This window comes from Pogoniulus pusillus, chromosome 9 (genome assembly GCF_015220805.1).
Source record: "Pogoniulus pusillus isolate bPogPus1 chromosome 9, bPogPus1.pri, whole genome shotgun sequence".
Classification (NCBI taxonomy): Eukaryota; Metazoa; Chordata; class Aves; order Piciformes; family Lybiidae; genus Pogoniulus; species Pogoniulus pusillus.
Window position 1 is genome coordinate 3496838 of NC_087272.1, and position 24947 is coordinate 3521784.

Below are 24947 nucleotides of genomic sequence, written 5' to 3' on the forward strand. Positions count from 1 at the left end.
AGCGACTCCACCACCTCCCCGGGCAGCCCATTCCAGTGTCCAATGACTCTCTCAGTTATCACATCCCCTCTCAGTCTCTTCTCTTCTCTTCTCTCTTCTCTTCTCTTCTCTTCTCTTCTCTTCTCTTCTCTTCTCTTCTCTTCTCTTCTCTTCTCTTCTCTTCTCTTCTCTTCTCTTCTCTTCTCTTCTCTTCTCTTCTCTTCTCTTCTCTTCTCTTCTCTTCTCTTCTCTTCTCTTCTCTTCTCTTCTCTTCTCTTCTCTTCTCTTCTCTTCTCTTCTCTTCTCTTCTCTTCTCTTCTCTTCTCTTCTCTTCTCTTCTCTTCTCTTCTCTTCTCTTCTCTTCTCTTCTCTTCTCTTCTCTTCTCTTCTCTTCTCTTCTCTTCTCTTCTCTTCTCTTCTCTTCTCTTCTCTTCTCTTCTCTTCTCTTCTCTTCTCTTCTCTTCTCTTCTCTTCTCTTCTCTTCTCTTCTCTTCTGCCTAAGCAGCCCCAGGTCCCTCAGCGTCTCCTCACCAGCATTGCCCTCCTGTCCCCTCATCATGCTCCTAGCCCTTTGTCACTCATCTGGAAGTAGTTTGAGGTTCTGTACTTGCTCTGAACCTTCATCTGGCTTGTAATTCCAGGATTTTCCTTTCCCCTGCCATTCCCTCTGCAGCCTGAGCCTCACTTTGCTGCTGTAACACAGGTTGCCAGCTCCCAATCAAAGGCAGCCCAGACCCAACCAGCTGAGCCCTATTAGGCAGCCTGGGCTGCCTTTCTCTGCCGCTGAATAACACCCCACAGGTGCAGGATTAAGCCCAGCATTGGAGGCAGTGTTTGCTGAGGGGTGTCCCCTGAGCTGCTTCCTCACATGGCTTTCATCTTTGGGGAGCATGGCAGCAGTGCAGCAAGCCCACAGGATCCCAGTGTAAGTCGAGGGCTTTAGCTCTGGAGCTCACAAAACACTTGTGCTTCCCTTCTCCCTCCCCCTCTTTTTCCCCCCTTTTTCTTCTTTTAACAACTTTTAATTCATTTTTTTCCCTTCTTTTTAATTTCTTTGCTTGTTTATTTTAACCCTCTGCTTCCCCTCTCCCTCCCTCTCTTTTTCCCCCCTTTTTCTTCCTTTAACATCTTTTAATTTGTTTTTTTCCTCTCCTTTTTTTCATCTTTTTAATTTCTTTGCTTGTTTATTTTAACCCTTTGCTTCTCCTTTCTCTCCCCCTCTTTTTTCCCTCTTTTTCTTCTTTTAACAACTTTTAATTCATTTTTCCCTTCTTTTTAATTCCTTTGCTTGTTTGTTTATTTTAACCCTCTGCTTCCCCTCTCCCTCCCCCTCTTTCCCCCCCTTTTTTCTTCCTTTAACATCTTTTAATTTGTTTTTTTCTCTCCTTTTTTTTAATCTTTTTAATTTCTTTGCTTGTTTATTTTAACCCTCTGCTTCCCCTCTCCCTCCCCCTCTTTTCCCCCCTTTAACATCTTTTAATTAGGTTTTTTTCTCTCCTTTTTTACCTCTTTTTAATTTCTTTGCTTGTTTATTTTAACCCTCTGCTTCCCCTCTCCCTCCCCCTCTTTTTCTTCTTTTAACATCTTTTAATTTGTTTTTTTTCCTCTCCTTTTTTTCATCTTTTTAATTTCTTTGCTTGTTTATTTTAACCCTCTGCTTCTCATTTCTCTCCCCCTCTTTTCCCCCCCTTTTTCTTCCTTTAACATCTTTTAATTTGTTTTTTTTCCTCTCCTTTTTTTCATCTTTTTAATTTCTTTGCTTGTTTATTTTAACCCTCTGCTTCCCCTCTCCCTCCCCCTCTTTTTTCCCCTTTTTCTTCTTTTAACATCTTTTAATTTGTTTCTTTTCCTTCTTTTTAATTTCTTAGCTTGTTTGTTTATTTTAACCCTCTGCTTCCCCTCGTCCTCCCCCTCTTTTCCCCCCTTTTTCTTCTTTTAACATCTTTTAATTTGTTTTTTCTCTCCTTTTTTTAAATCTTTTTAATTTCTTTGCTTGTTTATTTTAACCCTCTGCTTCCCCTCTCCCTCCCCCTCTTTTCCCCCCTTTTTTCTTCCTTTAACATCTTTTAATTTGTTTTTTTCTCTCCTTTTTTTTAATCTTTTTAATTTCTTTGCTTGTTTGTTTTAACCCTTTGCTTCCCTTCTTCCTCCCCCTCTTTTTCCCCCTTTTTTCTTCTTTTAACAACTTTTAATTCATTTTCCCCCTTCTTTTTAATTTCTTTGCTTGTTTGTTTATTTTAACCCTCTGCTTCTCATTTCTCTCCCCCTCTTTTCCCCCCCTTTTTCTTCCTTTAACATCTTTTAATTTGTTTTTTTTCCTCTCCTTTTTTTCATCTTTTTAATTTCTTTGCTTGTTTATTTTAACCCTCTGCTTCCCCTCTCCCTCCCCCTCTTTTTTCCCCTTTTTCTTCTTTTAACATCTTTTAATTTGTTTCTTTTCCTTCTTTTTAATTTCTTAGCTTGTTTGTTTATTTTAACCCTCTGCTTCCCCTCGTCCTCCCCCTCTTTTCCCCCCTTTTTCTTCTTTTAACATCTTTTAATTTGTTTTTTCTCTCCTTTTTTTAAATCTTTTTAATTTCTTTGCTTGTTTATTTTAACCCTCTGCTTCCCCTCTCCCTCCCCCTCTTTTCCCCCCTTTTTTCTTCCTTTAACATCTTTTAATTTGTTTTTTTCTCTCCTTTTTTTTAATCTTTTTAATTTCTTTGCTTGTTTATTTTAACCCTTTGCTTCCCTTCTTCCTCCCCCTCTTTTTCCCCCTTTTTCTTCTTTCAGCATCTTCTAATTAGTCTTCTTGCCCCTTCCTTCTTGCCCCTTCCTTCTTGCCCCTTCCTTCTTGCCCCTTCCTTCTTGCCCCTTCCTTCTTGCCCCTTCCTTCTTGCCCCTTCCTTCTTGCCCCTTCCTTCTTGCCCCTTTGCTTGCTTGTTTATTTTAACCCTTTGCTTCCCCTCTCCCTCTTTTTCCTTTTCCTTCTTTTAACATCTTTTAATTTGCCTTTTCCCCCCTGCTTTTTAAGTTCTTTGCTTGTTTGTTTATTTTAAGCCTGCTTTAACCCAAAGAGATCCTGAAGCACAACTTGCCAACTGCTCAGCTTCCTTGGTTTACAGAAAGGTTCAATGTGTGAGAGAGGGAGGCAAAAAAGCAGAGTGGTTGGCACGCAGGTGAGATGTGGAGCAGCAGGGAGCCAGCTGCTCCTGACCTGTACTTGCTTGTATTTGAAGCTTCAGTGCTTAACAGTTCCTGTTTGTTTGCCTCGGTCTGTGAGGGTCAGAGTTTGTGCAGTGCCCAAGGTTTGCTCCTAACCCTTAGGTGTGTTTTGCTTAGGTTAGTTTTAAGGGGAAAAGCAGTAGATGTAGGGAGAAAAAAGACCCTGCAGATAAAAGATTTCCAGTCTGCCCTTTTTTGGGAGGAAGGAGGGAAAATGAATTGTTTTTAAAGACCTGGCAGTTGGCATTCAGGCTGAGAATGAGTTTAAAAGGATGCTTCTCTTTTTCTCCTGAGATGCACTTTCATATTCATCTCTGGGGTTGAAGTTCATCAAGATATAAATGTGGTGGCAATATAGATCAGGTTTGTTCTTCACAGAGAGAGTGATTGGCATTGGAATGGGCTGCCCAGGGAGGTGGTGGAGTTGCTGTCCATGGAAGTGCTCAAGCCAAGCCTGGCTGGGGCACTTAGTGCCATGGTCTGGTCGATTGGCCAGGGCTGGGTGCTGGGTTGGGCTGGATGAGCTTGGAGGTCACTTCCAACCTGGCTCATTCTATGATGATTCTGTGGTCTGGTTGCTTGGCCAGGGCTGGGTGCTAGGTTGGACTGGCTGAGCTTGGAGCTCTCTTCCAACCTGGTTGGTTCTATGATGATTCTGTGGTCTAGTTGACTGCATAGAGCTGTGTGATAGGTTGGGCTGGCTGAGCTTGGAGGTCTCTTCCAACCTGGTTGATTCTATCATTCTATGATGCCAGGTTGGCATTTGGAGGTGAACTACAGAGCTGGGACTACCTCTACAGCTCCCTGAAGGGAAGCTGTAGCCAGGTGGGGTTGGTCACTTCTGCCAGGCAAGCAGGGGCAGAACAAGAGGACACAGCCTCGAGTTGTGCCAGGGCAGATTCAGGCTGGATGTTAAGAGGAAGTTCTTCCCAGCAAGAATGATTTGCATTGGAATGGGCTGCCTGGGGTGGTGGTGGAGTCACCATCCCTGGAGGTGTTTAAAAGGAGGCTGCGTGAGGCACTTAGTGCCATGGGTTAGTTAATGGGAAGGTGTTAGATGATAGGTTGGGTTGGGTGATCTTGAAGGTCTTTTCCAACCTGCTAAATTCTGTGATTCAGTCATAGTAGCCTTAGCAAGGGATGGCTTTCTGTCTGATTTTAAAGGTACATTGGCAGTACACCCTGCATGTGTGTGTTAGCAGTGCTTATCCAAGTGCTGCCTCTGCCCTGTGCGTTGGAAACAGTAGTCAAGGGGAAAAACAGCCAATCATAAACACAAAGGGGCTTTGTCTCCTCCATCTTTTTATCTCTGGTAAGGTATGGATGAGTGCTGAAAAGAATACAACCTAGTTTTATGTGTGACTAGAATTGGGTCTTGCTTCATCCTCTCTAAAGGCAATCTAAGGAGAGAAAAGGTGGTTCTGCAACTCTGGAAAGGTTCTGGTCGAGGAGATGAGCACCTGGGGTACAAGGTTGAGTGGGGTTTGCAATTTGCTTTCCATTCTTAGGGCTTGAGGAGCTCTATGGAGGGCAGTTTTAGAGATGGAGCTGTATAACACTGGAAGAAACACAGCAAGCAGAGCCAGTGGTAGGGACAGGCTGCGGAGGTGGGCACAAGCCAACCTCAGGAGGGTCAACAAGACCAAGTGCAGAGTCCTGCATCTGGGTCAGGGCAATGCCAAGCACAAATAGAGGCTGGGCAGTGAGTGGCTGGAGAGCAGCCCTGAGGAGAGAGACTTGGGAGTGCTGGTGGAGAAGCTCAGCATGAGCCAGCAGTGTGCACTTGCAGCCCAGAGAGCCAAGCAGAGCCTGGGCTGCAGCAGCAGAAGTGTGGCCAGCAGGGCCAGGGAGGTGATTCTCCTCCTCCTCTGTGCTCTGCTGAGACCCCACCTGGAGGCTTGTTCTCACCTCTGCAGCCTGTCCAGGTCCTCCTGGATGGATCCCTGCCCTCCAGCCTGGCTGCTGCACCACACAGCTTGGTGTGGTCAGCAAACTTGCTGAGGCTTCACTCAATGCCTCTGTCCATGGCACCCACAAAGCTGTTGAGCAATCCCTGTGACAGGGGATGCTTTTTTGATAAGCTAATCAATAAGCAAAGTTGAAGGGAGGTTCTGTATAGTCATAATTGATTTATTTTTCCAACTATAACATTCCCAAGCCAAAAGGTAGCTGTGGCATGGAGTTCCTTTCATGGATGTCTACAGTGTAGGGGACGTGAGAAGCAACAACTCCAGGGCAGCAGGGCTGAGAAAGGAGTTGGTGGTTCCTGAAGTAGGTTGTTCTTTAGCCTGCCCTGGGGATATGCCACATCTACTCAGGAGCTGCCAAATGCAGTCAGTTAGAAGGGCACTGGCAGGCTGAATGGTGTTGGCAGTGTCCTCTGCAAACATGTGCATGTGCTAATTATATTTCAGGATACAGGTGCAGACTTTGATGTTGGGGGGAAGAATGGCTAGTTGATATTTTTATCTTCCAGGCACTATTTCTGTCTTGCCTCCCAGCATAGCAGTCTTGGGTTTCTTTAGATTGGAAAAGGGAAGAGGAGTGGCAGCAGTGATTTATTGCCCATGCCTAGGGGAACCATAAGGGAGTAAAACTCTGCTGCTGTTTGTCAGCATCAGAAAGAATCTGTGCCTCATCCACTGCAGTCATGGGATGCTTTCCTAAAGATCAGTTAGCAAACAGTGGTTCAGTAGTACTGATGTGTGATGGTTTGGCTGTTCCCTGCCCCCTGCACTTGGGAAATTCACCCAGACCAGGCTCAATCGATCTGGAAGTGGAATGAAGCTTTGTATTTACAGCTTAGAATCATAGAATCAGCCAGGTTGGAAGAGACCTTCAAGATCATCCAGTCCAACCTAGCACCCAGCCCTATCCAATCAACCAGACCATGGCACTAAGTGCCTCAAGATACAAGCAGAGAGGTACAGTAGGCACTGAAATATTGATCTCCTTTTGTGCTCAGGTTCCTGCCTGGTGAGAGTGGGGCAGGCTGTGGATGGAGTCTGCCTGGACTGCAGCAAAGCCTTTGGCACTGTCTGCCACAACAGGCTGCTGGCAGAGCTGGCAGAGCTGGCAGCTCGTGGCTTGGACAGATTCACTGTGGTATGGGTCAAGAACTGGCTGGAGAGCTGGGCCCAGAGAGTGGTGGTGAATGGTGCCACATCCAGCTGGCAGCTGGCACTGGTGGTGTGCCCCAGGGATCAGTGCTGGGCCCAGTCCTGTTCAATATCTTTATTGATGATCTGGAGCAGGAGATTAAGTCCAGCATCAGTAAGTTTGCAGATGACACCAAGCTAGGAGCAGCTGTGGAGCTGTTGGAGGGTAGGAGAGCCCTGCAGAGGGACCTGGCCAGGCTGGATGGGTGGGCAGAGGCCAATGGGATGAGACTGAACAAGGCCAAGGGCAGGGTTCTACACTTTGGCCACAACAACCCCAAGCAGCACTAGAGGCTGGGGCCAGAGTGGCTGAGAGCAGGCAGTCAGAGAGGGAGCTGGGGGTGCTGGGAGAGAGGAGCTGAAGCTGAGGCAGCAGTGCCCAGGTGGGCAGCAGAGCCAATGGCGTCCTGGGCTGGCTGAGGAGCAGTGTGGGCAGCAGGACCAGGGAGGTTCTTGTGCCCCTGTGCTCAGCACTGCTCAGGCCACCCCTTGAGTGCTGTGTCCAGTTCTGGGCTCCTCCTCAATTGCAGAGAGATGTTGAGGTGCTGGAAGGTGTTTGGAGAAGGGCAGCAAGGCTGGGGAGGGGCCTGGAGCAGAGCCCTGTGAGGAGAGGCTGAGGGAGCTGGGGGTGTGCAGCCTGCAGCAGAGGAGGCTCAGGGCAGAGCTCACTGCTGTCTGCAGCTGCCTGCAGGGAGGCTGTAGCCAGGTGGGGTTGGTCTCTTGTGCCAGGCAACCAGCAACCGAAGAAGGGGACACAGTGTGAAGTTGTGTCAGGGGAGGTCTAGGCTGGATGTTGTTAGGAAGTTGTTGTCAGAGAGAGTGATTGGCATTGGAATGGGCTGCCCAGGGAGGTGGTGGAGTGGCTGTGGCTGGAGGTGTTGAAGCCAAGCCTGGCTGGGGCACTTAGTGCCATGGTCTGGTTGCTTGGCCAGGGCTGGGTGCTGGGTTGGACTGGCTGAGCTTGGAGCTCTCTTCCAACCTGCTTGATTCTATGATTCTGTGATTGCTTCCTCTCTGCATTTTGGTTTGAGCTTTTTATTTGTTTGTTTTCTCTTTCCCTCTCCTTTTTTTCAGTGTTTAGGAGACTTCTTAAGATTGCTTGAGGTGGCATTTGGTGTTTGCTGCTGGAACTGATCATTGGGTGATCAAAGACCACATTGGGTGCTTCTGTGCTCCACAACCTCCCTGGAGGTGTTCAAGGCCAGGTTGGATGAGGCCTTGAGTGACCTGTTCTAGTGGGAGGTGTCCCTGCCTATGGCAGGGGGTTGGATCTGGCTGATCCTTGAGGTCCCTTCCAACCTAAACCATTCTATGATGCCAGCCTATGTGTGGGACTCAGTAGTGCAGTACAGGCACGCACTGAGAAGGACAGGATGTTGGTTTTGGTGTTTGCTTGTGTTTCTTTGTGGTATTTTTATGCCAGATTTTGTTTGCTGGATCAGAAACCTCCAGGTCTTGCCTTGAATCTTGTGGTAGCCTGGAATATCAAGCAAAGCAAAACTGCCACCAGCTCCTTTTTCCTTCTCTGTTCCATGATTGTCACCAATTAAAAGATGTTTTACTGCACCCTCTTGACTACTTTATACAGTAGATCAGGCAGAGTTAAGAGGGGTAATTTATTTCAGCTTCTTCAGCTGCACTGTGCTTTCATGGCTGACTATTTGCCAGAAACCTATCCCATGGAAATGTCTGATGGCTGGAAAAGCAGTGAGGGAGCAGTTAGTTATTTCCCATCCTGGTGAAGCAGTCCTGTTGATGCCATGATTCTGCCCTTGGTGAGAAGTATGCAGTAGGAGAGACCTTTGACACTGTCCCCCACAGCAAACTGCTGGCTAAGCTGTCAGCCCATGGCTTGGATGGCAACACTCTGTGCTGGGTTAGGAACTGGCTGGAGGGCTGAGCCCATAGGCAGGGACACCTCCCACTAGAACACGTCCAACCTGGCCTTGAACACCTCCAGGGAGGTTGTGGAGCACAGAAGCACCCAATGTGATCTTTGTGCTCCACAACCTCCCTGGGCAACCTGTGCCAGTGTCTCACCACCCTCACTGCAAACAACTTCTTCCTAACATCCAGTTTCAATCTCCCCTCTGCCACTTCAAACCCATTCCTCCTCATCCTCTCATTACCAGACCTTGTCAATAGTCCCTCCCCAGCCCTCCTGTAGCCCCCTTCAGATACTGGAAGGCCTCTCCAAGGTCTCCTCCAAGATTTCTCTTCTCCAGGCTGCAGAGCCCCAACTCTCTCAGCCTGTCCTCACAGCAGAGCTGCTGCAGCCCTCTCAGCACCTTGGTGGCCTCCCCTGTACTGGCTCCAACACTTCCATGTCCTTCTTGTGCTGGGGGCTGCAGAACTGCCCCCAGGAGTGCAGGTGGGGTGTGAGGAGAGCAGAGGCAAGGGGCAGAATCCCCTCCCTTGCCCTGCTGCCCACACTGCTCTTGCTGCAGCCCAGCACAGGGTTGTGTCTGGGCTGCACTCCCACTGCAGGCTCCTGTTGAGCTTTGCATCAGCCCAGACCCCCAGGGCCTGTTCCTCAGGGCTGCTCTCAGCCATTTCATCTTCTGGGAGCGGAGTGGCTTCAGATTTGGACCATGGAATTACAGAGCTTTTCACCTCCTACATTGCCAGACTTGTTGCATGAGAGCAGTGCCCAAATGTCATTGCCATCTTATGGCTGTGAGCTGGTGTGAAATGAGTTATTGGGCTTCATCCAGTTTTGAGTGGAGGAATTCCTGCCTGAATCACGTAACTATGGCTGCAGTTGGCAGGGGATGGAGAACTCACTGGCAGCCACAGCTGATAGCTTGAGGACTGAACCTACACTAAGATACAAGCTCTTTGTATCAGATACACCTACCTGAGTCAACACAAAGCCTGTAACAGGTGATTTACCTTCCCTGTGCAAGGCACTGCTCCTTGCCACAGGAGCGGAGGAAATGGTTCCAAGCTGCCCCAGGGGAGGTTCAGGCTGGATGCTAGGAAGTATTTCTTGCCAGAGAGGGTTCTCAGCCACTGGAATGTTCTGCCCAGGGCAGTAATGGAGTCCCCATCCCAGGAGGTGTTTAAGCAGCCTGTGGAGCTGGCACTTAGGGATATGGTTTAGTGCTGACCCTGCAGTGCTGTGTGAAAAGTTGGAGTGGATGAGCCTCCTCCAACTTGGCTTTGAACACCTCTAGGGAGGTCATGGAGCACAGAACATAGGCTGGGTGCTAGAAGGAAGTTGTTGGCAGAGAGAGTGATTGGCATTGGAATGGGCTGCCCAGGGAGGTGGTGGAGTCACCATCCCTGGAGGCGTTCAAGAGCAGACTGGATGAGGCACATGGTGCCATGGTCTGGTTGATTGGCCAGGGCTGGGTGCTAGGTTGGACTGGCTGAGCTTAGAGGTCTCTTCCAACCTGGTTGATTCTATGATAAATCCCAATTGGGTTTATGGGCTTCAGTGCCTGCAGTGATGTGCCAAGTACAGAGACAAAGGAAGCACAAAGGTCTAACCCTAATGGATGTGCCAAGTACAGAGACAAAGGAAGCACAAAGGTCTAACCCTAATGGATGTGCCAAGTACAGAGACAAAGGAAGCACAAAGGTCTAACCCTAATGGATGTGCCAAGTACAGAGACAAAGGAAGCACAAGGGTCTAACCCTAATGGATGTGCCAAGTGCATGGACAAAGCACAAAGGTGTAACCAAGGGTTTGAGCTAGATATTGCAATAGAAAAGCTGTTCTGGGCACTCTGAAAAGCACACATCTCTTAGGCAGCAGCAACACTTCTCAGCTAGTGCCACTGAGACCAAATAACCCTCAAAGAAAACCAGTCCAGAAAGCCACTCTGTAGCAAACACCTGACTCAAATTGTGATGGTTAGAAGTACTTCAAAGCAAATCCAATTTAGAACTGTTCTTTTTTCCTCCCCTCTCTGCTTTGTAGCCAGTTTTCTAGACAACATGCCCCTGAGAAGTTCTGGCAAGTTCAGCATGGAGGCCAGGAAAGAAGATGGTGAGAGCACAGCACCTGCTCCTCCACAGAAGAAGCTGTCCTGTCAGTGCCACCATCACTGTCCTGAGGATTCAGTCAACAGCACCTGCAGGTTAGTTGGTGGAATATGCATTTGGTGGTGAAGCATGGGGAAGCCTATTTGGGGCAGCTTGGAAGTCTGGAGTTGGATGTTGCAGCATTTGTTTGAGCAGCAATCTGTGAGTGAGTTGTTTGTATCTGAAAACCAGAGGTGACTTACCTGGGTATTGGTTACAGGTTGATGTGTTTATGGCAAGGTGCTCACAGCTTTAGCTAATGATTGTATCCACTCAGAATCATAGAATCAATCAGGGTTGGAAGGGACCACAAGGAGCAGCCAGTTCCAACCCCCCTGCCATGCCCAGGGACACCCTACCCTAGAGCAGGCTGCACACAGCCTCAGCCAGCCTGGCCTCAAACACCTCCAGCCATGGGGCCTCAACCACCTCCCTGGGCAACCCATGCCAGCCTCTCACCACTCTCATCACCAACAACTTCCTCCTCACCTCCTGGCTGACTCTCCCCACCTCCAGCTTTGCTCCATTCCCCCCAGTCCTGGCACACTCTGATATCCTAAAAAGTCCCTCCCCAGCTTTTTTGTAGCCCCCTTCAGATTCTGGAAGGCCACAAGGTGGTCATCTGGGAGCCTCCTCTTCTGCAGCCTGCACAGCCCCAACGCTTTCAATCTGTGCTCACAGCAGAGCTGCTGCAGCCTCTGAGCATCCTCCTGGCCCTGCTCTGGACACACTCCAGCATCTTCACATCCTTCCTGTAATGGGGGCTCCAGAGCTGGATGCAGTACTCCAGAGCTGGATGCAGTACTCCAGAGCTGGATGCAGTACTCCAGGTGGGGTCTCAGCAGAGCAGGGTAGACCTGTTGCATATGAAGTATGCTGAGGGTAGGAGTTTGGTTTTAAAGGTGCATGCAATTAAGGAGAGGAAGCTCACTTGAGATATATCAATTGCTGTCTATCAACAGCTACCTGAAGGGAGGCTGTAGCCAGGTGGGGGTTGGGCTCTGCTGCCAGGCAAGCAGCAAGAGAAGAAGGGGATACAGTGTGAAGTTGTGCCAGGGAAGGTCTAGGCTGGATGTTAGGAGGAAGTTGTTGTCAGAGGGAGTGGATTGGCATTGGAATGGGCTGCCCAGGGAGGTGGTGGAGGTGTTCAGAAAGAGGCTTGATGAGACACTACGTGGCATGGTTTAGTTAATTAGAAGGGTGAGGTGGTAGGTTGACTTGATGATCTTAGAGGTCTTTTTCAACCTGGTTAATTCTGTGATGCTGCATGAAGCAGTGCAGGTGACTAAGAGTACCTCTGGTGGGACCAAGCTGCTGTTCCACCACCCAAAAGCAGCTCTCACTGGACACATACTCCTAGCCTGGAGCCTCTAAACCCATCTTGAGTGTAGTAAGGTAGAGAGGTGGAAAGAAGGTGGCAGGGTGGTTGGGAGCCCCTCCTGGGGACTCTGGTTTCTGGTGGGGCTGTTGTGTTCCTGTATCACCTTTAACTTTCTGTCTCTAGCTGTAACTGTTGTAACTCTCTGCTTGTATATTGAGCTAAGCTGTGGACACAAAGCTTCATTCCTTATCTTCCAGCTTGGCTGAGTCTAGTCTGAGTGATTCCATGAGAGTGGGGGGTAGCAGGTAACACCCAAACCATCACAGTATTTTAGAGGATCCCTTGCAGTGTGTAAGAGGTGAACAGATTAAGCTGCCTGTTCCCCCACAACACAGCAGCAAGGAAAGAGTAACACACAAACCTCTGAGCTGACGTAAAGGGTGCGAGGTAAAATGAGAGTGGGATAGAATCACAGAATGCTTTAGGTTGGAAGAGACCTCAAAGCTCAGCCAGTTCCAACCCCCTGCCATAGGCAGGGACACCTCCCACTGGAAGAGGCCACTCAAGGCCTCATCCAACCTGGCCTTGAACAGCTCTAGGGCGGTTGTAGGGCACAGAATCATCCAGCTTAGAAGAGAACTCTAAGATTGTCCAGTCCAGCTGGTAGCATCCAGCCCTATTCAGTCAAACTAGACAATAACAGTAAGTGCCTCACCCAGAGCAATCACCATTAAAAACATCTCCTACAAAGCAGTCTGCCACCCCAATCTCTTTGGTCTGCTACCACAGGTATTCATCTCTGCAAGCACAGATCCTGCCTGTGGCAACTATAGCCTGAGTGTTTGTATTAAAAGGAGGACACCTGGTGGCTGTTTAAAATCCTATCACTAATGGATTAAAGTCAGTATTCCATAGCCACATCTGTATCAAATCCTCTAACAGGCTCCTCTGCTGCTGCACAGAATTTCCCCTTCTTTATACTTCCACAGCTGAAATCAAATAATGCCTTAGGGAGCTGAAGACAACACTGCTCAGGCCACCCCTGGAGTGCTGTGTCCAGTTCTGGGCCCTTCAATTCAAGAGAGATGTTGAGGTGCTGGAAGGTGTTTGGAGGAGGGCAGCAAGGCTGGGGAGGGTCCTGGAGCAGAGCCCTGTGAGGAGAGGCTGAGGGAGCTGGGGGTGTGCAGCCTGCAGCAGAGGAGGCTCAGGGCAGAGCTCATTGCTGTCTGCAGCTGCCTGCGGGGAGGCTGTAGCCAGGTGGGGTTGGGCTTTTCTCCCAGGCAAGCAGCAAGAGAACAAGGGGACACAGTCTCAAGTTGTGCCAGGGCAGGTCTAGGCTGGATGCTGTTAGGAAGTTGTTGTCAGAGAGAGTGATTGGCATTGGAATGGGCTGCCCAGGGAGGTGGTGGAGTGGCTGTGCCTGGAGGTGTTGAAGCCAAGCCTGGCTGGGGCACTTAGTGCCATGGTCTGGTTGTTTGTCCAGGGCTGGGTGCTAGGTTGGCCTGGCTGAGCTTGGAGGTCTCCTCCAGCCTGCTTGATTCTATGATTCTCTTCTGTGGTTCTCTTCATTAGTGCAGGCAGGGCCCTGACAATTAAGATCTTTGCAAGAGGTTCACAGTTCTCTGCTACTGTTAACCTGCAGCACACTGAGGCTCTGCCCTTCTTTCTGAGGCTCTGCCCTTCTTTCTGAGGCTCTGCCCTTCTTTCTGAGGCTCTGCCCTTCTTTCTGAGGCTCTGCCCTTCTTTCTGAGGCTCTGCCCTTCTTTCTGAGGCTCTGCCCTTCTTTCTGAGGCTCTGCCCTTCTTTCTGAGGCTCTGCCCTTCTTTCTGAGGCTCTGTGTGATTCATAAAAGGCTTTCACAGGATGTCAGGGGTTGGAAGGGACCCAAGGAGATCATCCACTCCAACTCCCCTGCCAGAGCAGGACAATCCTATCTAACACAGAGCACACAAAACACATCCAGACAGGCCTTGAAAGGCTCCAGGGAAGGAGACTCCACAGCCTCTCTGGGCAGCCTGTGCCAGGGCTCTGGGACCTTTACAGGAAAGAAGTTCCCCCTTGTGTTGAGCTGGAGCCTCCTGTGCTGCAGCTTACACCCATTGCTCCTTGTCCTATCCCAGGCAGCAGTGAGCAGAGCCTGTGCCCCCTCTCTTGCCCAGCCAGCCAGGTCTTGAAAGGCTCCAGAGAAGGACACCCCACAACCTCTCTGGGGAGCCTATAAGGAGATCCAATCTGCTCTGAACACAACCAGAACCCTGTTTCCCAGTTCTGTGAGTGCATGGGGAATGCATGAGCAGTTGTGCCTAATTACAATTAATTGCATATTAATAAAAGCAATATTAGACTGAATTGGCTTTGACTCTAATGGGATTGCCATAAAGGCAGAGGCTGATTAGGTGCCTCCTTGTGCTCTTATTTTCCACTCACAAATGAATGCTGACAGTTTTAAAGATTGGGCTGAGTTTGATTTCTTACATGTTGCCTACAGGTCTTGGATTATGTTTCTGCCCATCTGTGTCTTGAGGTAATTTTGGTTATCTAAAGCAATAAAGTAATTGATTTACTTTCTCAGTACTACCAGAGGTGGTAATTCACTTGAGCAATAGCCTTTCCCTTCGCCTGTTCTACAGATGATAGTGCTGAAACCCTGTGAGGAGAGGCTGAGGGAGCTGGGGGTGTGCAGCCTGCAGCAGAGGAGGCTCAGGGCAGAGCTCATTGCTGTCTGCAGCTGCCTGCAGGGAGGCTGTTGCCCGGTGGAGTTGGTCTCTTGTGCCAGGCAAGCAGCAAGAGAAGAAGGGGACACAGTGTGAAGTTGTGTCAGGGGAGGTCTAGGCTGGATGTTGTTAGGAAGTTGTTGTCAGAGTGATTGGCATTGGAATGGGCTGCCCAGGGAGGTGGTGGAGTGTCTGTGCCTGGAGGTGTTGAAGCCAAGCCTGGCTGGGGCACTTAGTGCCATGGTCTGGTTGGTTGGCCAGGGCTGGGTGCTAGGTTGGGCTGGATGAGCTTGGAGCTCTTTTCCAACTTGCTTGATTCTATGAATTGCCTTTGCAGTTTGGAGTGTAGAAGGAAGAAGACTCCAACACTGTGCCAAAGCACTGAGTTGAGGCAACTTTTCTTCCAGGCTGCTGAGATTTTTAGGGCAAAGTTGAACATTTTCTGATGCAGGAAGTGTGGTGAGATCTTAAAAAAAAATTAGACTTTCAATTTCTGTAGTGTTTGTTTATATATTTCAGTGTAATCCTTTTTATAGGGCTATACTGGAGGCAGTTAGGTCCTCTTTGATGGTTAAACCAAACAACAAAGGTCAGCAGAGGCAAATTCTTTCAAGCTCCAGCCTTTCCTTGTCTCCTCTGCCAGGGATGTATGCCTCGTGTGGCTCAGCAGGTGACTTTGCCCCAAGTGCCATGGACAGAGGCATTGAGTGCAGCCTCAGCAAGTTTGCTGACAGCACCAAGCTGCGTGGTGCAGCAGGCAGGCTGGAGGGCAGGGATCCATCCAGAGGGAGCTGGACAGGCTGCAGAGGTGGGCACAAGCCAAGCTCAGGAGGTGCAACAAGACCAAGAGCAAGGTCCTGCATCTGTGTGGAAGCAATGCCAAGCACAGATCCAGGCTGGGTAGTGCCTGGCTGAGGAGAGGGACTTGGGGTGCTGGTGGAGGAGAAGCTCACCAGGAGCCAGCAGTGTGCACTTACAGCCCAGAAAGCCAAGCAGAGGCTGGGCTGCAGCAGCAGAAGTGTGGCCAGCAGGGCCAGGGAGGGGATTCTCCTCCTCTGCTATGCTCTGCTGAGACCCCAGCTGCAGTACTGCATCCAGTTCTGGAGCCCCCATTACAAGAGGGCTGTGGAGATGCTGGAGAGTGTCCAGAGCAGGGCCAGGAGGATGCTGAGAGGGCTGCAGCAGCTCTGCTGTGAGCTCAGACTGAAAGAGTTGGGGCTGTGCAGGCTGGAGCAGAGGAGGCTCCCAGGGGACCTTCTTGTGGCCTTCCAGGATCTGAAGGGGGGCTCTAAAGAAGTTGGGAAGGGACTTTTGATGCTGTGAGGGAGTGCCAGGACTGGGGGGAATGGAGCAAAGCTGGAGGTGGGGATAGTCAGAGTGGAGGTGAGGAGGAAGTTGTTGGTGATGAGAGTGGTGAGAGGCTGGCATGGGTTGCCCAGGGAGGTGGTTGAGGCCCCATGGCTGGAGGTGTTTGAGGCCAGGCTGGCTGAGGCTGTGTGCAGCCTGCTCTAGGGTAGGGTGTCCCTGGGCATGGCAGGGGGGTTGGAACTGGCTGCTCCTTGTGGTCCCTTCCAACCCTGCCTGATCTGTGATTCTCTTCTATGATGCCAGCACTTCCCTGGGCTCCCCAGTTGCAGAGGGACAGGGATCTGCTGGGGAGGGTCCAGCAGAGGGCTATGAGGATGATGAGGGGACAGGAGGGCATGGCTGATGAGGAGAGGCTGAGGGACCTGGGGCTGCTTAGTGTGAAAAAGAGAAGACTGAGAGGGGATGTGATAAATGTTTATAAGTATCTGAGGGCTGCCAGGATGTGGGGACAGGCTCTGCTCACTGCTCCCTGGAACAGGACAAGCAGCAATGGGTGTAAGCTGCAGCACAGGAGGTTCCAGCTCAACACAAGGGGGAACTTCTTTGCTGTAAGGGTCCCAGAGCCCTGGCACAGGCTGCCCAGAGAGGTTGTGGAGTCTCCTTCCCTGGAGCCTTTCAAGGCCTGTCTGGATGTGTTCCTGTGTGCTCTGTGTTAGATAGGATTGTCCTGCTCTGGATAGGGGGTTGGACTCCGTGATCTCCTTGGGTCCCTTCCAACCTTTAACATCCTGTGAGCCTGGGATCTTTTCAAGTTTGGAGTAAAACGTTTGGAGCTTGAGGAGCCTAAATTGAATTTTCAGAGATAAGCTAAGGATCAGAGTCCCATGGCAAGTCAGAGGAAAAAAGAAGGCTAAGCCAAAAAACCCAAAACAAACAAAACCCAAACAGAACCCCCAAACCTCTGCATTTTTCTGCTTCTTTTCTTCTCTTTTACCAGCAGTTTGGCTTTTCCATCTCCTATTTTCCTCGGGTGACCTGAGCATTTTGGTGTTGGGTTTTTTTGCTGGGAACTGTTAGCTGTGGAGTTCATTGATTGCGATTTATTGTTGTGTTGCTCTGTCCCTTGGGTTCAACTTAGTCATTACTCTGAATCAAAGGCACCATGCAAACAAATGAAACCTAATCTAATCTAATACTCCTCTCTAATGGATTCCTTACAGTCTCTCTTCTTGGCAGTCCTGTTGGTCCTGTCTTTTAAGCTTAAGAGATAAAATTAAGAGCCACTAGGATGCTCAGAGGGCTGCAGCAGCTCTGCTGTGAGCACAGACTGAAAGAGTTGGGGCTGTGCAGGCTGGAGCAGAGGAGGCTCCCAGGTGACCTTCTTGTGGCCTTCCAGGATCTGAAGGGGCGTCCAAAAAAGCTGGGGAGGGACTTTTGAGGCTGTGAGGGAGTGCCAGGACTGGGGGGAATGGAGCAGAGCTGGGGGTGGGGAGAGTCAGAGTGGAGGTGAGGAGGAAGTTGTTGGTGATGAGAGTGGTGAGAGGCTGGCATGGGTTGCCCAGGGAGGTGGTTGAGGCCCCATGGCTGGAGGTGTTTGAGGCCAGGCTGGCTGAGGCTGTGGGCAGCCTGCTCTAGGGTAGGGTGTCCCTGGGCATGGCAGGGGGGTTGGGACTGGCTGCTCCTTGTGGTCCCTTCCAGCTCTGACTGATTCTATCTGTGGCCCATGCAATCAGTAACACAGTCTTTGGCCAAGCTGCAGCTCAGTCAATGGTTCTAAGGTGGTTGTTGCCCAGAAGCATTGCTGGCTCGCTTGACTTGACTCCTGTGTCAAGGAAGGGTAGAAGTGCTTGCTGTCTCCTCCCAGAAAGTTCTGCGTGCCGCGCAGCCGGTTGCGGCCATGTGCGTGCCGCGCTGCCGGTTGCGGCCATGTGCGTGCCGCGCAGCCGGTTGCGGCCATGTGCGTGCCGCGCAGCCGGTTGCGGCCATGTGCGTGCCGCGCAGCCGGTTGCGGCCGGTGGGTGCCGCGCAGCCGGTTACGGCCATGTGCGTGCCGCGCAGCCGGTTCCGTGCTGCGCAGCCGGTTGCGGCCGGTGGGCGCCGCGCAGCCGGTTGCGGCCGGTGGGCGCCGCGCAGCCGGTTGCGGCCGGTGGGCGCCGCGCAGCCGGTTGCGGCCGGTGGGCGCCGCGCAGCCGGTTGCGGCCGGTGGGCGCCGCGCAGCCGGTTACTGTTGAAATCCAGCGGCCCGCAGCCGGTGATGGATTGTTATTCGGAGTAATAGGCTTTCTGTGGCCAGCCCCTGCACCGCTAATAGGAGAACGCATTGCAGCAAACCTCTGATGCGATCGTATCCAGCATCACTCTGGATGTAAGCATCCTAATGCTTACAAATGGGCTTCTTCTCATTCCATGTGTACCCAAGCCCCCTTGTTCCTTGCCTCTTCGTTGCCTCTCCTGTTGTTGCTCAGACTCTCCTTTCGTCCGCGTATGGAGATGGAGCAAATCATCTGAAATTTTGCTGCTCTTATTATTTTTGTTTAATCCTCTTTTCTTTGCATTTCCTTGTTTTAACCGAGTTTGTTCCTTCTCTTGTGAGAAATGCTCTTTCTGTGCAACAAGCAGTGCTGTTTTCCTGGGGAAATAGCAGAACATTTTGGCTTTATGTGACTTAAATGTCTTACGCGCAGGAGGTTTTGTCTTTGTTTCTTGAGCTCTCTTCCTGCAAGTCAATCAATTATGCTTCTCACACAGCCCTATAGGCTGGGGGAGGAGCAGCTGGAGAGCTGCCTGGTGGAACAGGTCCTAGGGATGTTGGTGGCCAGCTGGCTGAACGTGAGCCAGCAGTGTGCCCAGGTGGCCAAGAAAGTCAACAGCATCCTGGCCTTGGTGGCCAGCTGGCTGAACGTGAGCCAGCAGTGTGCCCAGGTGGCCAGGAAGGCCAACAGCATCCTGGCCTTGGTGGCCAGCTGGCTGAACATGAGCCAGCAGTGTGCCCAGGTGGCCAAGAAGGCCAAAGGCATCCTGGCCTGGATTGGAAGTGGTGTGAGCAGCAGGAGGAGGGAGGTGCTCATGCCCCTGTACTCAGCACTGGTGAGACCACACCTTGAGTACTGTGTCCAGTTTTGGTTACCACAGTACAGGAGGGACACTGAGGTGCTGGAGCAGTGCAGAGAAGGACAATGAGGCTGGGGAGAGCTCTGGCAAACATGGCCTGTGAGGAGCAGCTGAGGGAGCTGGGGGTGTTTAGTCTGGGAAGAGGAGGCTGAGCGGGAACCTTATTGGACTGGATGATCTTGGAGGTCTCTTCCAACCTAGTTGATTCTATGATCCTTACTCCCCTCAACAACTACCTAAAAGGAGGTTGCAGTGAGGCTGGAGCTGGTCTCTTCTCCCCAGTTACTAGTGATAGGTCAAGAGGAAATGGCCTCAAGTTGGATCAGGGCAGGTTTAGGTTGGCTGTTGGGAGGAAGTTCTTTCCTGAGCAGGTGGTCAGGCACTGGCACAGGCTGCCCAGAGAGGTGGTGGAGTCACCATCCCTGGAGGTGTTTAAAAGCAGAGTGGATGTGGTGCTGGAGGCTGTGGTCTGGTGCTGAAGGCTGCTGGGATGAAGGTTGGACTGGCTGATGCTGGTGGTCATTTCCAGCCATAGGGATTCGTAGTGATGAGATGTTGTGCTGAGGGATTTGGTTTGGTGAAGGACTTGTCAGTGTGGAACTGATGATTGGACTCGGAGCTTGAAGGGCTTTGCCCATCTAAGAGATTCTGTGGTTGTAAGTGTAGCCCTGAGAAACTAATGTACAGCAGTCTCAGTAAAACACAGCCACCCTTATAGGGCCCTCCTCCCCCTCCTTCCATAGCACTGAGGCATTTGCCCTCCCCAAGGAAGGACATTTATCACCAGCCCCATCCAGCCACCTCTCGGGACAGCTGCCCTCCCTGCTGCCCCTTTCTGTAAACGGAAGCGTTATGGATCACTTCAGGCTTCACAACCCCAGTAAACAGTCATGAAGGGTGCTGGTGATAGCTCAAGGACCCATACCACAGCAGTGTTGCAGTTCGTAACACAGTTAAAATGGGCACCACAAATCACTCTTAATGCGTTTACAGTATCACACAGTATCACAGTGTCACCAAGGCTGGAAGAGACCTCACAGATCATCAAGTCCAACCCTTTAGCACAGAGCTCAAGGCCAGACCATGGCACCAAGTGCCACGTCCAGTCCTGCCTTGAACAGCTCCAGGGACGGCGACTCCACCACCTCCCCGGGCAGCCCATTCCAGTGCCCAATGACTCTCTCAGGGAAGAACTTTCTCCTCACCTCCAGCCTAAATCTCCCCTGGCACAGCCTGAGGCTGTGTCCTCTTGTTCTGGTGCTGGCCACCTGAGAGAAGAGAGCAACCTCCTCCTGGCCACAACCTCCCCTCAGGTAGTTGTAGACAGCAATGAGGTCTCCCCTGAGCCTCCTCTTCTCCAGGCTAACCAATCCCAGCTCCCTCAGCCTCTCCTCGTAGGGCTGTGCTCAAGGCCTCTCCCCAGCCTCGTTGCCCTTCTCTGGACACGCTCAAGCATCTCAATGTCCCTCCTAAACTGGGGGGCCCAGAACTGAACACAGCACTCAAGGTGTGGTCTAAGCAGTGCAGAGTCCAAGGGCAGAATGACCTCCCTGCTCCTGCTGGCCACACCATTCCTGATGCAGGCCAGGATGCCACTGGCTCTCTTGGCCACCTGGGCACACTGCTGGCTCATGTTCAGGTGGGTATCAATCAGCACCCCCAGATCCCTCTCTGTCTGGCTGCTCTCAGCCACTCCGACCCCAGCCTGTATCTCTGCATGGGGTTGTTGTGGCCACAGTGCAGCACCAGCACTTGGAGCTATTACCTTCGGTACCTCAGGTCCCTGCTGTGGTGCTGTCGTCCCTGCCACACACAAGGCAGACCTTCTGGAGTGTTGATGATTGCTGTGCTGGTTTGAGGCGAAATGGAATATCTTAATGAGGGAAATGAGATGATTGGCTGTGAAAAGAAAATAGCAGTGGTGTCTGTGTCACTCATTTGTTCTGCTGAGAGATAGGAGGTGCAGGTAACCTGCCTGCTGAATGTGGGGCAGGCTGTGGATGTAGTCTGCCTGGAGGTGGTAGAGTCGCCGTGCCTGGAAGTGTTCAAGCAAAGCCTGGATGAGGCATTTAGTGCCATGGTCTAGATAGGGCTGGGTGCTAGGTTGGACTTGATGATCTGTGAGGTCTCTTCCAACCTTGGTGATGCTGTGATACTGTGTGATACTGAGATAATCTTGGTGACAGTTTCTTATCACTGGGGGGAGAGAGGGAATGCAGCACTTGAAGAAATGCTGAGGTACTCAAGCAAATATTGCTTGGAAGGGACACCAAAGCTTTGGAAGCAATGGGACTGCAGTATTTTGTTCTCTCTTAACTCAAGTCGAGGAAGGGCAGGTCCTTCCTGACCAACCTGATCTCCTTTTATGATCAGGTTCCCTGCCTGGTGAATGAAACCATACCTAGGGGAACTATAAGGGAGTAAAACTCTGTTGCTGTTTGTCATCATCAGAAAGAATCTATGCCTCATCCACTGCAGTCATGGGATGCTTTCCTAAAGATCAGTTAGCAAACAGTGGTTCAGTAGTACTGATGTGTGATGGTTTGGCTGTTCCCTGCCCCCTGCACTTGGGAAATTCACCCAGACCTGGCTCAGTCGATCTGGAAGTGGAATGAAGCTTTGTATTTACAGCTTAGAATCATAGAATCAGCCAGGTTGGAAGAGACTTCCAAGATCATCCAGTCCAACCTAGCACCCAGCCCTATCCAATCAACCAGACCATGGCACTAAGTGCCTCAAGATACAAGCAAAGAGGTACAGTAGGCACTGAAATATTGATCTCCTTTTGTGCTCAGGTTCCTGCCTGGTGAGAGTGGGGCAGGCTGTGGATGGAGTCTGCCTGGACTGCAGCAAAGCCTTTGGCACTGTCTGCCACAACAGGCTGCTGGCAGAGCTGGCAGCTCGTGGCTTGGACAGATTCACTGTGGTATGGGTCAAGAACTGGCTGGAGAGCTGGGCCCAGAGAGTGGTGGTGAATGGTGCCACATCCAGCTGGCAGCTGGCACTGGTGGTGTGCCCCAGGGATCAGTGGTAGGCCCAGTCCTGTTCAATGTCTTTATTGATGATCTGGAGCAGGGGATTGAGTCCAGCATCAGTGAGTTTGCAGATGACAGCAAGCTAGGAGCAGGTGTGGAGCTGTTTGAGGTTGGGAGAGCCCTGCAGAGGTAGCTGGCCAGGCTGGATGGGTGGGCAGAGGCCAATGGGATGAGACTGAACAAGGCCAAGTGCAGGGTTCTGCACTTTGGCCACAACAACCCCAAGCAGCACTACAGGCTGGGGCCAGAGTGGCTGAGAGCAGCCAGGCAGAGAGGGAGCTGGGGGTGGTGGGAGAGAGGAGCTGAAACTGAGGCAGCAGAGCCAATGGCATCCTGGGCTGGCTGAGGAGCAGTGTGGGCAGCAGGACAAGGGAGGTTCTTGTGCCCCTGTGCTCAGCACTGCTCAGGCCACCCCTGGAGTGCTATGTCCAGTTCTGGGCTCCTCCTCAATTGCAGAGAGATGTTGAGGTGCTGGAAGGTGTTTGGAGAAGGGCAGCAAGGCTGGGGAGGGGCCTGGAGCAGAGCCCTGTGAGGAGAGGCTGAGGGAGCTGGGGGTGTGCAGCCTGCAGCAGAGGAGGCTCAGGGCAGAGCTCATTGCTGTCTGCAGCTGCCTGAAGGGAGGCTGTAGCCAGGTGGGGTTGGGCTCTGCTGCCAGGCAGGCAGCAACAGAAGAAGGGGACACAGTGTGAAGTTGTGCCAGGGGAGGTCTGTGCTGGATGTTGTTAGGAAGTTGTTGTCAGAGAGAGTGATTGGCATTGGAATGGGCTGCCCAGGGAGGTGGTGGAGTGGCTGTGCCTGGAGGTGTTGAAGCCAAGCCTGGCTGGGGCACTTAGTGCCATGGTCTGGTTGCTTGGCCAGGGCTGGGTGCTAGGTTGGGCTGGGGGAGTTTGGAGCTCTCTTCCAACCTGCTTGATTCTATGATTCCAGGGAAGGAGACCCCACAACCTCTCTGGGGAGCCTGTTCCCATGCTCTGGGACCCTTACAGTAAAGTTCCTTGTTGTGTTGAGGCAGAGGGCTGAAGAGATTGGCTTTGAGTGCCTGAGTGTCCCAGCCTGCCTTAGTATGTCACAGTAATTTGCCTTAGGACTCTACTCAGCAGTGTGTCTTCACTTCAGAGCCTTTTCCTGACTCCTCCTTTCCCACCCCCAGCACTGATGGCTACTGCTTCACCATAATAGAAGAGGATGACTCCGGTGGACATTTAGTCACCAAGGGATGCCTTGGATTAGAAGGCTCAGACTTCCAGTGTCGGGTAAGCAATCATTTGCTGCCAGAGTGTGGCTTGGCTGCTTCATTTGCTGCCAGAGTGTGGCTGGCTGGTTCCTAACTTCCAGGGGCCATGCAGGCTGCCATGCTTCTGTTTTGAACTGCTCTTCTTTTGGCAGACAGTTACAATGCACCAATTGCAGAGGGGAGCCCAGCTGTGGTCCCTGAGTGGTGTTATTATAGCTGCTCCTAATGATAACTTAAGGTTTTGGGTTTGGCACTGCTGTTAGCAGCACTGCTACTCAGAGCAAGGTGGAATTGCAGCCCAGCTCCTAAAGTCTCTCTGTTACCTGAAGTTAGGTGGGATGTTGTTAAATGAACCACAGCAATCTCTCTGTCTGATGTGCAGTTCAACTTTGGATTCAGATTTCTGGTGCCAGAAACTTCCTTCAAGTACAGTGATCACTTGACAGAGAGCAAATCTCACTGCAGGAATGGAGGGAGCGTGGGCAAGGAGGAAAGGTGATTCTAAAGTGGTTTTGCCTTTCCTAATGTTAACCTTGAATGGTTTTATATGAATTCAGGAACAGCTGAATCACTGAGGGCCTGTGGAAAGCCTTTTACCCAGCCCCCCATGAGGGCAGAAGCAGGTGCTAGATTAGTCACAGTCACAGAATCAGTCAGGGTTGGAAGGGATCACAAGGATCATCTACTTCCAACCCTCCTGCCATGGGCAGGGACAGCCTACTTCAGCGTTTTTGTCTTCAGGGCATCCTGGGATGAAGCATAGAATCACAGAATCAGTCAGGGTTGGAAGGGACCAAGAGTTTCAGCCTGTCCCAACCCCCCTGCCATGCCCAGGGACACCCTACCCTAGAGCAGGCTGCCCACAGCCTCAGCCAGCCTGGCCTCAAACACCTCCAGCCATGGGGCCTCAACCACCTCCCTGGGCAACCCATGCCAGCCTCTCACCACTCTCATCACCAACAACTTCCTCCTCACTTCCAGCGTGCATCTCCACACCTCCAGCTTTGCTCCATTCCCCCCAGTCCTGGCACTCCCTCACAGCCTAAAAAGTCCCCCCTCAGCTTTTTTGGAGGCCTCCTTCAGATGCTGGCAGGCCACAAGAAGGTCACCTGGGAGCCTCCTCTGCTCCAGCCTGCACAGCCCCAACTCTTTCAGTCTGTGCTCACAGCAGAGCTGCTGCAGCCTCTCAGCATCCTCCTGGCCCTGCTCTGGACACTCTCCAGCATCTCCACAGACCTCTTGTCATGGGGGCTCCAGAACTGGATGCAGTACTCCAGGTGGGGTCTCAGCAGAGCACAGCAGAGGGGCAGAATCCCCTCCCTGGCCCTGCTGGCCACACTTCTGCTGCTGCAGCCCAGGCTCTGCTTGGCTTTCTGGGCTGCAAGTGCATGTTGAGGTGTAACTATGCAGGTGTATCTTTACCATACAGATAATCACTTTGCTTTTTATCACACCTTTTGTTGCAGGACACTCCCATTCCACACCAAAGAAGATCTATTGAGTGCTGCACAGGCCAAGATTACTGTAACAAACACCTCCACCCTACTCTCCCACCACTGAAAAACCGAGGTAAGGGCAACTGATCTGTTCCTGCTGTGGCTCTTTGTGCCCTAGGAAGAAACCAAGCCAAGAACAAAGCACCTCCCTCCACCTGCACATGAGTAGGGAGATAGACTTAATGAAGCAGTGTCCCTGGGTTTCTGTAGGTCATGTGTGGAGCAGAGCCTTGACCTGTGGTTATTGGTAGTTGCTGTTACTCCTGTTGCATCCACCCAGGGAGCACCAGGTGCATTCCAGTCTCACCATGTTCACAGTATCACCAAGGTTGGAAGAGACCTCACAGATCATCAAGTC

The 24947-nt window shown here is 51.3% G+C and overlaps 1 protein-coding gene across 6 annotated transcripts in view; it reads left to right on the top strand.

Moving 5' to 3' along the window:
• BMPR1B (bone morphogenetic protein receptor type 1B) overlaps window positions 1-24947 on the top strand; it is a 294174-nt gene that overhangs the window by 237612 nt on the left and 31615 nt on the right. For 3 of the 6 annotated variants that reach the window (XM_064148356.1, XM_064148357.1, XM_064148358.1), the window contains 3 exons: window positions 10267-10426; window positions 23010-23112; window positions 24560-24662. In XM_064148356.1, the coding sequence (XP_064004426.1) occupies window positions 10284-10426; window positions 23010-23112; window positions 24560-24662 (349 nt within the window). In that variant the 5' untranslated portion in view covers window positions 10267-10283. Of the gene's footprint in view, window positions 1-792; window positions 905-3118; window positions 3138-10266; window positions 10427-23009; window positions 23113-24559; window positions 24663-24947 lie in introns of those variants that run through there. The other 3 variants (XM_064148355.1, XM_064148360.1, XM_064148359.1) reach the window with 2 other exon arrangements.